Source organism: Sorex fumeus, unplaced genomic scaffold (genome assembly GCF_029834395.1).
Source record: "Sorex fumeus unplaced genomic scaffold, SorFum_2.1 ptg000098l, whole genome shotgun sequence".
NCBI classification, from domain to species: Eukaryota; Metazoa; Chordata; class Mammalia; order Eulipotyphla; family Soricidae; genus Sorex; species Sorex fumeus.
The window spans coordinates 77,182,396-77,196,772 of record NW_026606155.1 but is presented as its reverse complement, the minus strand read 5'-3'; the positions used below and the strand labels follow the sequence as shown (position 1 = coordinate 77,196,772).

At 40.0% G+C, this 14,377-nt stretch overlaps 1 protein-coding gene across 5 annotated transcripts in view; it reads left to right on the top strand.

Moving 5' to 3' along the window:
* RYR3 (ryanodine receptor 3) overlaps positions 1 to 14,377 on the top strand; it is a 631,292-nt gene that overhangs the window by 329,157 nt on the left and 287,758 nt on the right. For all 5 annotated transcript variants that reach the window (XM_056134221.1, XM_056134222.1, XM_056134220.1 and 2 more), the window contains 2 exons: positions 6,051 to 6,184; positions 13,067 to 13,308. In XM_056134221.1, coding sequence (XP_055990196.1) covers positions 6,051 to 6,184; positions 13,067 to 13,308 — 376 coding nt within the window. The remainder of the gene's footprint in view (positions 1 to 6,050; positions 6,185 to 13,066; positions 13,309 to 14,377) is intronic.

Below are 14,377 nucleotides of genomic sequence, written 5' to 3'. Positions count from 1 at the left end.
GGTTAAGAGGGCTTATTTCAAGAGCAGATGGCATGATTGGACATAAGGGACAGCAGCTGGGCTCCTGCAGAGTGGTGATAACTCAGCGTGGTGACTGGCCCTCTCTGATTACCATCATTTGGGGGCATGCACATTTGAGACACGTCTCAGGGGGTCCAGAAGAACAAGCCTCTGCAGCATTACTTGGAGGATATATATCATTCCAGGATGTGAAAAAAGCCATGGTCCTTAGCATCTGTGAAATTGCTTGGCAAAGCAAAGAAAGATCTATGTAGGGTCTATAATTGCTTTCCCAAATGTAGTAAATCAAAAGTAGGCATAGACTCCCTCTTCCGTTCAACTTCTCTATGTTCAAACATGTTCTTTCCTGCCCACAAATTGTAATAAGAGTAACCGATGTGTACCTAGGTAACATGGAGTGCGAGCCATCAGCTACAAACAGTTGTCAAGAGGTGCCCTTAACAGAAAGGTTTCTTATGTCATTATTCCCCTAGCTTCTTTAGGATCTTGATGCATATAATGTGCTTACTTAATAATTTTGTTGTGGCTTATTTCCAGCAAAAGCCACAAAGCACTGAATGATGTGTCACTTAAACATGTTGCCTGGTGACAAGTTTATCATCATTTTTTGGGGGGTCACACCCAGGGATGCTCAGTGGTTACTCCTGCCTCTGAATTCAGCATTTACCACTGGCAGTGCTCAGGGAACCATATGGGATGCTGGGAATCAAATCCGGTTCGGCCACATGCAAGACAAATGCCCTACCCATTGTGCTATTGTTCCAGCCCCCATCATTGTTTTTCATTATCATCAAAGTAATATGGTTTCAATAGTGTTAACATTTATACTTTTAGTGCACAAAATTTTTGTATCTACACCATTACCAAATTCCCAAGACCCTCTACTATTGTCCTCATACTGCTTCTAGTCTGCTTCTTCTTTCCTTATTTCTAGTCCTCTACCTCCATCACTTGGCAAGTGTTAGTTCTGTAGTCAAAATCCAAGGGTTTGTTACTGTTAGATACTGTCTGTACCCAGGCTTTGCTATTCTCTTACCACACCTGAATAAGATAATTCAGCATGTATTCAGATTCAAATTACTATGCTAAATGCAGTACCATCAGAATTACATAAATCGGAAGATTGCTTATCACTGAGTAGTATCCTGTTGTGTATATATCACAATTTCTTTGCCTACTCTTCTGTTATTGGACATTGTGTTTCCAGATGTTGGCTATTATAAATATTACTTTAGTGAGCACAGGTAGATACATCTTTTCAAGTTAATGTTACTTTGTTCTTAAGAGAGATGTCAAGGAGTGGAATCACTGGGTCATATAAAAGGCTTATTATTACTCTTCCCAATTCAAAGGTGAGAAAACTGAGGCCTAGTAATTTGGTTCAAATGATGCTTTCTCCTTGAAGCTTTTGCTGACTCTAGCTGAATGTGGTATTTTCTCCTGAAATAGTTTAAGCTGTACTCTATTGTATGTTAGAGTCATTCAAGGTTGTTATTTCCATGCCCATTTTTCTCTCACAATGGCAGATTCTGTCCTGAGCAGGCATAATTTTTTAATGTTAATAGTACTAAGTTTGTATGTTATTTGCAGACATTTCATACATTTCTGTTTAGCGTATAGTAAGAGAATAAAAGAAGAATGACTGAGTGGAGTCAGACATCCCCTCTGTTCTCATGTGAATGGATGGAAATTCACAGATATGAACCAGAATTCTCTCATTCAATAGATAACTTAAGTGGCCAGAAACACACTTGCTATGTTAGTAACTCTGATTTTTTGTTGTATGGTATAATGAACAATTGTTTAGTTTGGGGGCCATACTCAGCAGTTGCTCAATAGCAGGGCTATTCCTGGTTCAAGAATTACCCTTACCAGTGCTCAGGGGACAGGGATGTGCAGTACCAGAGATTTCAATGAGGTTTGTCACACGCAAGCAAGCTTCTTAACCCCTTTGATTATCTCTCCAGCCCCCAAATGAATAAATTCTTAAGAATTAGAACAGTCACTCTAATTTTTCCATGGAGACAATTTTCTAATGATAAAAATAAAATATGCCCCATTTACTTGCTTCCTAAGCTATTTTTCTCCAGATCTGCCTGATGTTGTCACAGATAAATGTTTTTATTACTTCTTTGTTTCACAAGGATTTTGAGTCACAATGAGAAAAATTCATGGCAAAATAATAATATCATTGTCCCTGCAAAAGTATAAACCAGAAGCGAAGGGCAATCCTAGGTTGAAAAGAAGATAGGTGAGCAAGTTATTAATTCTGCACAGTTATTACAATAGCTCCATACAATTGACTCTGATCTCCTGGGCAGCCAAGATAATAGAAAAATATTCCCCACCATCCAGTGCTCACCACAGGGAGAACAAAATCTGTTCCTCAGAGGCTATAAAGCATTCACTTTTCCAATATAAGGCTTGATGAAAAAAATTCAGAAAAGGTACAGCTACCATTTTACTAACTTTTTTTTATAACCAAAAGTGAGGACAAAGTGAAATAGAAAAGTCAAGTGTTGTTTCCATGGGTATAGAGTAGTTATTATGTTGAAAGGGGTATTCCCACTGTTGCGCATGTTTGGAGTAGAGTTAAGTGATAACAAAAGCAAAAGGGAAAGGGTCTTGTAGAATATGTAGAATCAGTGGTGATATTGACCCCAGTCAGAAAGAAAGCAACTGCACCAAATTTGTCAGGAAAATTGGTAAAAGGAAGACGTGAAAAGAGCCAAACTCTATAACCAGTGGCCTCAGATTTCCCTGGAAAATCAAGTTTGCTTTTGTCATGTCCAGCTCCTGTCAGGGAGAGGCCTCTGTAAGGTTCCTTAGAGGCAGATTCCTTCTCTCAACTCCTCAGTCATGTAGGACAGGAAATTACAGACTGTGACATACTTAAGAATTTCAACAGGACCCTATGAAAAATGAAGGCTTTGATCTGGAAAGTTGGGGAACAGAGGTGGCTGGAGAGTTGTTCTGAGCTTGTTTCTAGTCGGTTCCTCAGTGATCCCCGTGCTACTATTTCCCAATGGGAGTAAGGAGACCTTGGAGCTCTGTCATCCCTGAACCACTTCAGCTGGCAGGAGAAAGCTCACAGAGCACCATGTCAGAGGGTTGTAGGGCCAGCCTGCAAGCCAGCTTTCACTGCATTCAGCTACTTTCTACTGGCAAGCGTTTGGTCAAGTGAACCTGCATCACTGTGAAGAAGCTGGGCAATATAGTCTCAGTGCATGCTACATAGTACCTCGGGTAGGGCAATTGCCTGGCGCATGGCTTCACCTGACCACATATGGTCCTCCAAGTCCCTCAGAAATGATCCGTGAGCAGTCAGGAATAAACCCTGAGCATCTCCAGGTGTAACTCCCCCACCCCCACCCCCACAACCCCTGCCAAAAACAAACCAAAAAAAAAGAGACAAACTACAGAGAAAAGAAGAAATCTGGTGACCAATCAGCAGTGCCTGTTCTTACCTTTGGGTCACTGCATACAGATGACACCCAGACACTCAGCTGGAGGACTGGCCCTAGCTGCACAGCCTTAAGTCTTAAGAAAACATACTAGATGTATTTATAAAAGGAAACGCCTCCATCTCCCCCAAAGAAGCAATGTCTACTCAAACAACACCTAGAATAATGTAAGCACTTATTCTTTCAGACATCTATTTATAGGTAGGATTACTCCATTGGACTCTGTGCCCTTCACAGTCTTTTTTCTCTTTGCTGTTCCTATTCTACGTGAATCAAGCACTGTTTTCCTTCTGGCTATGCTATGGAGCTTCCTGCATCCCTCACTGGAAGGCAAAATGGAGGAAATATATAATGAGCCAGATGATAAGTATTTAGTTTCTTGGCCATTTATGAAATATATAATGAGCCAGATGATAAGTATTTAGTTTCTTGGCCATTTATGCCTCTTCTTGGGATAAGAAATTATCCTCCAGATTTCCAGTTCCAAGGTTGATATATTTCATGGAGTGATAATGATAGGAATCCTCCGTAGACCTACATGTGCAGTTCTTCTCTGCTTATCTCATAGCTGCTTTGTATTCATCTGGAATGAAATTGGCATTTAGAGAGCCAGGTGGAAAATTGGCAGGTGAGAATCATGAATAAAAATGCCGTCCACAACCTAAAGACATCCAACCCCACTAAGCCACGAGTCTGCAGTGGCAACTTTGAAAGGCTGAAATGTGGCTGCTCCCTCCCTGTCTATACAGCCTACTCCCGCCCTTGACACTATAAATCAACTCTTGTTTGCACATCCCTCCCTGAAGGAGAGTTGAGTGGTTCCTGGCCCAGCACATATTGCTCTGCTATGACAAAAACACAAATCTGAATGAAAAAGAGAATGCAGCACAATGAGATGGAAAAGACCAGAGGCGGTGGAGAAGTCCAGGACTCTTCCCACTTGCCAGGCAGCTGAAAAGCCTTGAAGAACAACTTAATGATGGTTCTTACAGATTTGAACACCACCTGGGCTCTGTAAGGCTCTGTGCACTTTTTATACTTCCATAGGAAGTAATGGAGCAGTAAAATCTTTTGAATATTGGTATCCAAGAATACAAGAGCATCTCAATGAGTTTTGACAATGTCATAGCAAGAAACTCCAAGATAAGAATCAGTCCTACCAACACTCCTTTCCATATGAGAATTCCTAAGTTGGTTATATCCAGAGATTTAACCAAATGGAAATTCAAGTGTTTTTCATGAGAGGTCATAGAACCTACTGGTCTTGGTGCAAAGGGCAGTCAAGGTGAAGTGGAAGCTGCTGGAGACATTCAGCATCTGCTACCCCCTCTCCTCTGTTCACATGCCTTTCCAGGAGATCGTGCTGCCCAAATTTGATGTTCCAGAGTCTCATCTGCCCCTTATCCCAGCTCATTATGGGAGGGTAATCTAAAGTCTTAATGGCTAAAATAACTACTTGAATATAACAGGAGCCACAGGTGATATAAACACAGTTTAGAGAGAAGGGGCACAAGACTAAGGCAGATAACCTAGAAGGAAGCCCAACCTTCACTTCCTCAAGAAGTGACCAAGTCTGGGACATCGCTAGGTTTGCTGAGAGAACATAGGCATCCCTGACCAAGAACAAGTCCTTCTGTCAGTGGGAAATCTTCACAACTAGTGGGTTCTTATCTATAAGCACAGGAATAATCACCCACAGCAGAGTTGGGGCACATAAAAGCTGATTTCCTGGGGCTGGAGCAATAGCACAGTGGGTAGGATGTTTGCCTTGCATGCGGCCAACCCAGGTTCGATTCCCAGCATCCCATATGGTCCCCCGAGCACTTCCAGGAGTGATTCCTGAGTACAGAGCCAAGAGTAACCCCTGAGCATCGCCGGGTGTGATCCAATATACAAACAACAAAAAAAAGCTGAATCCTTTCTTCAAGTGCACACTTGAGTGTGAAATTCCAAACCTGCAGGCAATAACCTTTGTTTGCCAAGATAGTAGTCCTTTAGTGGGTTTTTAAAGTTTTCTATTCGTAGGTTCAGGCTGTGATGTGGGTCTCAGTTCAGCATCTTATTCTTAGAAGCTAAAGTTTATCAGAGTTGCAGGGGAAGGAGGGAACTTGGGTGTTAAAGGCCAGCAGAGGCTGGAAAGATTAGAATGTGAAGTTCTTCGTTAGTTTTCCTGCCCTGTGGGCCTGGGGAAAATATAGTTTCAAAAATCTTCATTAGTTTCTACCCTGTGGCATTACTGTGAATGATTCTATCTGGTGCTGTGGTTTGTCATAAGTCACTGTCTTACCTCAAAAAAGAATTTTCACAGTCACATTGTTCACCACCTATCAAGTCATCAAAGATTCACTGACTGTCTGATAAATGATAGAGTATTCAATAATAATAATAACATGAGGCACTGCTTCTTTTCCCCAAGACTTCCTGTACTAACATTAACATGTACACCTGTGCTCAAGCACTACCCTCTGCCCAAGTTATACTTCCTTCCATTGTGTTACATGCCCATCAGGTCCTGCCCATCATGTCCTGCAGTGCTAAGTTTTGATGGGGTATGTCCTACTGCAGGTTCTGGATGTACTGTGTTCCCTGTGCTTGTGCAATGGGGTTGCTGTGAGAGCCAACCAGAATCTCATCTGTGACAACTTGTTGCCCCGGAGAAACCTGCTCCTGCAGACACGGCTGATTAATGATGTGACCAGGTAAGATCACCACTGCTCTACCAATCCACCCTGTCTCCAGCAGGAAAGGAAGAGGCTGATCTCAATTCCAAACTTCCACACCTCTTTTCCATGTGATGTAGGCAATTGAGACAAGACCAGGCAATTGCCATACTTCCTCAAGTCCTGTCCTCCAACCCCACTAGCAGTTCTCAAATTTTCCACCCAAGGGTAGAGGGACATGTGCCACCTGAGGACTGACAAATTTAACTTGAAGAAGTTTATCATGCTATATATTTTATTATTATAACTCAAACAGCATGGTTACAATATTATTAACATTTATAGCTTTGATGTTTATAGTTAATCCACTTCTCACCAACACTAATTTGTCCAAGACCCTCCACAATTGCTCTTGAATTATATCTAGTCTATCTTTTCCTTTTCCTATGCCACTGCCCCTACCCTTGGTAATTGCAGTTTTGTAATACAAGGCCAAGAGTTTGTCATCATTTAATATCATCTGACCTTTTAATATTTTTCTATATACAACATATGAGTGAAATTGTCTGATATTTGGTCTTTCTCTGACTTATTTCACTTAATATTTATAATGTCCTCCAGTTCCGTTCAAGTTACATCAGAGGGCAAGATTTCATCTTTTCTTATTGCTGCATAGTATTCCATTGTATGTATATATGTATGTATGTGTATATATATGTTTGTGTGTATATACACACATATATAATACATGCAAACATATATAAATACTACAACTTCTTTATGCATTTATTTGTAATTGAATATTTGGATTGTTTCCCTTTCCTGGCTACTGTAATAACTAAAAACAGTGAATATATGTATGCATATTTTTTAATTGATGTTTTTCTTGTTCTTTCAGTAATGCTGAGAAGTGTTTTTCAAACTTTTTTCAAACTTTTTTGAGAAAACTCTATATTTTTTTTTCATAATGGCTGAACCAGGCATTTCCAACAATAACGAATGAGTGTTTCTTTTAAGCACAGTCAGTCAATATTGGTTGTTTCCAATATAAGCTATTCTTATTCGTGTATTATGTATAGATATTTTCTCCCACTCAGTGGTGTATTTATTCAGTTCAAGTATCTTTTAATTCCCTACAAAAACAGTTTCTTTTTTTTCTGTAACAGTGGCCTCAAATCATTGAAAATATCTCTGAGGTTCATATTCTAGAGTGTTCTTCCTGTGTTTTCCTCAGTGTACTTTCTGAATTCCTATCTAATATTGAGGTCTTAATCCACTTTGATTTAACTTTTTTCTCTCATGAGAAAGAAGAATCCAGTTTTATTTTTTGCATCTTTCCAATTTCCCCAGCACCACTTGTTGAAGAAACATTCCTTGTTTCACTTCATGCACACAATTCACTTATCATAAATGATAAGTTCATAAATCTGAGAGTTCATCACTAGGTTGCCAGTTCTATTCTGTTGATTTCAGAGTATACCTTGATTCCAGTAGCATAGTTTTATTTATTGCTTTATAGTATAATTTAAGTCAAGAGTTGATATGTCTCCTATCTTTTTCCTCAGTTATTTTGGCTATTCAGAGAGTTTCATGATTCCATACAAATTTTAGTATAGTTTGTTATAATTCATCAAAGAATGTCATCAGACTGTTAGTGGGGATTGCATAGAGTATGTATAATGCTTTGGGTAGTGTGGTAATTTTTACCACATTACCACATTACTTTTATGTTTCCTGGTGTCCTCTTCTATTTCTTTCAATAGTGACATCGTTTTTCATGTTTGTTTTTCACATCATTTAAGTTGACTTCTAGATACTGATATTTTGTGACACTCTTTCAAATGATTCTGTCTTCTTTAATTCTCTCCTATTTCATTACTTGCATATAGACATTCAACATATTAATTTTGTATTAATTTTATAGCCTTCTACTCTACTGTATTTGATTTTGTTTCTAAGTGAATTTAGTGGTCTCTGATGGCTCATCTGTGTATATTTTTATATACAGATGTATTTCCATTCTTTTTTCTTATAGAATTTCATTTAAACAATCTTATGTGACTTTTATGTTTTCTTTGTATTTGAGATTTGCTGCTCTCTTGCTGCCTTAAAGACTGTGTCTCTGTCTCTGTCTCTCTCTTTCTCTCCCCACACCCTCATTTTGAGTATATGTCTTGGTGGTGTTCTGTTGAGGCCATCAAGAGTTTTATGATACTCTTTGGATCTACTGAATCAGTGTACAAATTCAAATCTCCTCGAATATTATCCCTACCACTAGCCATTCTTCCTTTTCCTTTTTCCCCTTCCTCTGGAATTCCTCTAATTTGGAGGTTCTTCCTCCTGCATGTTGCCCAATAAGTGTCTCAAATTTCCTTCATTCTTTTAAAATCTATTACCTCTTCTTTATTGATGATCTGTGCCCTTTCCTTCATGTTGTTGATTGGGTTTTTCACTTCTATTCTGCTACTTGGCCCTGCTACTATATTCATTAGTTCCTTCATTTATTTTTGAATGAGTTCTTTCACCTTTTTAATTAATCTTTCTCTGAGTTTATTGAATATCTCTTCCAATTTTTTTTAGTTCAGTGAACATTGAGAGGATTTGTTCTGAAGTTATCCTCAGCACTGAAGATTCCAGTGTTATTAAAGACTTTCCTGGGCTTCTGTTCCTAGCCACTTAAATGGCTGAATTCCTTTCTTTTCTTTTCTTTTCTTCTTTTTTTTGGTTTTACTTTTTCCTATTCCTGGTACTTCATGAGAGTGAAGGGTGGAGTTCTGAATTCCAGGTGGTCACGTTCACAATATCAGACTAATTCATATGACTACTATCTAGTACTGGCAGTGACAGCAGTCCTGTAAGAGTTTATTAAATTATTGAAAAATAGTACTTGTTTCTATGGCTCTGATTTGTGTGCACCTGAATGCCAAGAGCAACTGTGTGACATACTATAGTTGTTATGGTATCAAGACCTAGCTGACCTGAGCTCTTGCCCAGGATTCATAGTTACTGGTATATTCAGTTGATGTGGCATCACAGTCCAAGTGACTTGGGCAGCAACTGGTGATTGTGTTTCCGTGTCCCCAGTCACAGCTGTTCAGCAAGCTGATCTTCATTGCTACAGAGGAATTTTCCATTTGTCAATACCAGTTTAGGGATGGCTGCTCAAACTATGGCCTTATGGCAGGGCTCATTTCCAGGGTGACTGCTTTTTATTCCAACCTCTGGGATGGCAGCTCCCCATATCTTTCTCCAGAACAGCTGTTCCTAGCTTTGGCCAGAGGGGAACTGCATTCTGTCTGTTTTGGGTACTGCCCATTCCAAATCCTCACTTCTTTTTCTCCTTTAAGTAGTTTTCTCACATTTTTATTTTTATTTTTTATTTTTATTTTATTGAATCACCATAAGATACAGTTACAAAGCACTTATGATTGGGTTTCAGTCATACCATGTTCTAATACCCGTATTGTCTCTCCAGCAGTGTCTTTCCCACCGTCAATTTCCCCAGTATCACTCCCCACTTCCCCTTTCCCAGCCTGCCTCTATGGCGGCACTTTTCTTCTTTGTCTCTCCCTCTGTTCTTTTGGACAATCGTATTGTTTGCAATGGGCTGGAGTGATAGCACAGTGGTAGGGTGTTTGCCTTGCATGCAGCCAACATGGCTGACCTGAGTTCGATTCCTCTGCCCCTCTCGGAGAGCCCGGCAAGCTACCGAGAGTATCTCACCCGCATGGCAGAGCCTGGCAAGCTACCCGTGATGTATTCGATATGCCAAACACAGTAACAACAAAAGTCTCCAATGGAGACATTACTGGGCCCGCTTGAGCAAATCGATAAACAACAAGAGGACAGTGACAGTGACATTGTTTGCAATATTGAGAGGCCATCATATTTGGTCCTTTACCTACTTTCACATCTCCCACCCAGAGCAATGCTTTCCAGCCATCGTTGTCATAATGGTCCCTTCTCTATCCCACCTGCCCTCTCTCCAGCCCTTGAAGCAGACTTCCTACCATGGACCAATCCTCCTCGCCCTTGTTTCTACTGACCTTGGGTGTTTGTCTCTTACTATTGTTTTTTACATCCAGATCTTTCTGACACTGTGAGTGAAGGTACAAAACAGCCTTTCTTGATCTTTTGAGATCAGAATCCACCAACTTAGATCTGGTCTAAGTTGGGGGCATTTTTTTCGCCCTGAACTGGATCCTCCTACAGGGTTATCAGATTATGTGATATCTGAAATCTGGTAGCTGGAGCTGAAACTGTTAATCAGACAAGAAGCCCCGGGGTAGCCAATGCTTGTAGGTATGGGGTTAAAACTGAATGTTTTGGGATTGAACTGTGGCTGTGACTCCTGCCTAGCAGAGCTCCCCTTCAGAATGGCTCCTCCCAGTCTGAGGCAAGTATGGCTTTATCACCCTTTTGCTGCATTTAGTAAGTTTTGAGATTCTACAACTCATGAGTGCCAGTATAAAACTGAGTTCTGTGAAATGCCCAAGCCCGTGGGGTTGGGCCGGGCTGTATCAGACCAGGAAGGAAACCTGTGGGGTACAGCCAAGACTAGCCCTGTTGCATGTGTGTCATTTGGAATGGCTGCTCCTTGCTCCTGTGAGACCAATAGCTCTCTGTATAGGGCTTGATATGACCTTAAGTCTGCTTCTGATTTCATGAGTGCCTGCATAAAATGGTTGCTTTTAAGTGTTTTTGTTCTCAGCTTCTTCCTTCCCTAGCCTGGGCTTTCAAATACGGTACCAACTTGCCAGTCCCTTTTCTCTTTCAGTCTCTGTTTCTCCTCCTCTTCCACCCTAAGGAAAGTTCTGCTTAGCTCTGAATACCTGCAATTCCATGTTGTATAGACTTGAGCCTCCCTGAAATGATGACTGTTTTCTTCAACAAATCTTAGCAAGACTCATCATGGGATGCTGTGCTCTGTTTCTTTTTTCATGTTTTGTGAATGACACTTGGTTCTGCAGTCAGGGATCACCATTGTGGGGCTTGGGGGACCAAATGGAATGCCAGGGATTAAACTGAGATAGGCTGCATGTAAAAAAGTGTCCTACTCTCTTTACTATTGTTTCAGCCTGCTCTGTTCACTTTTGATGAGTTCTTTTGTGTTCATTTGTTTATTTGTTTTGTTTGTTTGTTGATTGTGGTCCACACCCAGTGGTTCTCAAGGTTTACTTCTGGCTCTACATTCAGGAATCATTCCTGTCTATGTTTAGGAGACCGAATTTGGATTGGCTGCATTCAAGCTAAGCACACTACCTGCTGTATTATCTCTCCAGCCCCTACTTTTCATGAGTTCTTTGTGTTGAAGTCACAGGAGCATTCACAGAACTGCTCCTTTGGGGTCATCTTGGTTCCCTCCCATCTAATTTTCCCATGCCATATTTTATTTTTTAGTTTTACTTAAGCATCATGATTTACAATACTGTTCGTGATAGGATCTCATACACATACTGTTCCAGCACCACACACACCCTCCACCAATATGTCCACTTCCTTCCATCATTATATCATCTGCTCCTCCCCCAGTTCATCCACTATCCTCTCCTCCAACATGGTAATGTATTTTAAATACTAATGCAGATCTTGTGCCTTCTTCATAACACATATTAAACCCTCTTCTTTCTAAAACCATTTTAATAAAAATTACTGCCCATTGCTAATACTGAGTTTTCTTGTGACCTCTAGCAAATGTCCATTTACCCCAGGATTATCAGTAAAGGTCAGGATGAAGGATATAGACCCAAGCAGAACCCTAACCTGCTGGTCCATACATGTGCCCATATGTGAGATATATGAACAACTTCAGCAGCTTTCTTCCTTGGCCCACTCCCTTCAAAAAGTGTGGAGCAGCCCACAAACTTCAGCTTCCACAGGGATTTTTCTCTCAGTATCTTGTTTTTCAAACCTATTCAGAATCAGGCATGGTCCAGAATGGTAAATCTCAAAATGTGCCCAATCAGAAATACTTCAAGTGGTTTGTTGAATATATCAAAACCTCTAATCCCTAATGGGTTTGCCTAATAATAACTTCTTTCCCATCCCCATTATTTTCAGGCATTTTGGTTCATTTTTAGTTTTGCTTTGCTGAAGTATAATTTACACATAAAATTAAAAAAGTATCCAAAATGTACAAGGTGATGAATATATACATATGCATTGTCAAATAATTCACTCAATTAATGCATTCTATTCACATATTTTACCTTTTTCCAATGAGAATATTTTATTTCTACTCTTAGCAAATTTCACTTCTTTAATAGTGTTATCAATTATCATACTATGTTATTAAATTATACTCTCATACTTTATTCATCTTAGAGATTTTCCCCCTTCCCAATCCCTCACAATTCTACCCAAAACCCTGCAGTCTATATTTTACTGTTTCTTTGAATTATCTTTTTTCATTTTTAGAGTCTACATGCCAAATGTTTCCTTCTGAGGTTTATGTCTCATAGTGAGCTTCTTAATGTTTCCCAGAGGCCATTGTTCCTAATAATGCTTGGGTGAAAAACTGTGGTGGTGAACATGGGTTGTTTAAAGTCACTTACCAGAAAAATGGATCATGAGTCATTTCTTTAGTTTAAAAGAGGGTTGATAATCATGCAACTCTATATGACATTTCGGCATCTTTACCCACAATGGGCTCCCCATAGCTCTTATTGCCTTGAAAGGAGTGTTTAAAGATACATCTTTGATGCCTGTAATGAAATTTATGTTGTCTTGACAACCTCCCACTAAGAACTTAATCAAATGTCAAAAACTCAAGCTTTCTCTATTTTAGAGCATTAGAAAAACCTCAAATTGGCTTTTACTCTTGGTCTTTGGGCATGGGAGGGCAGAACCTATTGTCTGGTTCTACTTGCTTTTGAGTTCTGATGAGTCTGTCGATGCTACCTGTGCCATCTTTAATTTCAGTATACGGCCAAACATCTTTTTGGGAGTGGCTGAGGGCTCGGCACAGTACAGGAAGTGGTACTTCGAGCTGATTATCGACCAAGTAGACTCCTTCCTGACAGCAGAACCCACACATCTTCGAGTGGGCTGGGCCTCCTCTTCAGGCTATGCTCCCTACCCTGGCGGTGGAGAAGGATGGGGAGGCAATGGTGTTGGTGATGACCTGTACTCCTACGGTTTTGATGGACTTCACCTTTGGTCAGGTGAGTACCTTGCTCTCAACGTTTCTTCTTTTATTAGGCCTGATTGAGTCTCAAATTGTTCAAGTTGAAATGGTCACTTTCTGTTGAAATGATCCAGTTAAGTGGTAAGGGCGTCAGATCTGAAGTGATCTTTTAAATCCTGCTCTAACCCTTCTAGCTCCATGATCTAGTGCAGATCACTTAACTTATTGAACTCTGTGTCTATATCTGCTCCATCTTAAGGCAGACAATTTTTCAGATTATATGGACAAATAGTGAAAGAGAAAGAAAACTGGAATTTATTTACTTAGCAGTGGGCTAAATGTCTTTTGTACACTTGGTCTCTCATATGTAGAAACTGGAGGCACAAAGATGTTTAAGTATTTTACTCACAGTCACACTGACTATGGATCAAGTTCAGGCTATAAAGTCATCAGCTTTTTTTTTCTTTTTATTTTTTGCTTTTTGGGTAACACCTGGTAATGCTCAGGGGTCAATCCTGGCTTTGCGCGCAGGAATTACTCCTGGAAGTGCTTCTGGGACCATATGGGATGTTGGGAATAGAACATGGGTCAGCCGCATGCAAGGCAAACGTCCTACCCACTGTGCTATTGCTCCAGCCCCATAAAGTCATCATCTTGTCAATGCAGCATATTGCTTCCTGAAACACTTTATAAAAAATATCTGGATCTATACTCAACATACAAAGATGCTAATTTCTTAATATCTCAAACTTCCATTTTTTAAGATAAACATTGATGCTTTTCCTCAGCTTGCCCATGACCTGGGCTACTAAAGGTTGACTTTTGCCTGGATGAAAATGCAAAGAACTTTTTCATTGGGTTTTCACACCAAAATGAGAACTCTACCTCTGTTATCTCCTGTCCACAGAATATCTGATCTGTATCTTTTGCTAAACTATAATTGAAGACATTGTGTTTCTTACGTAAGCAGTGTGCTGCCTCTTTCTTTTTTTTCTTTTTTTTTAAATTTTATTGAATCACTGTGAGATAGTTACAAGCTTTCATGTTTGGGTTATAGTCACACAATGATCAAACACTCATCCCTCCACCATTGCACATTCCCCACC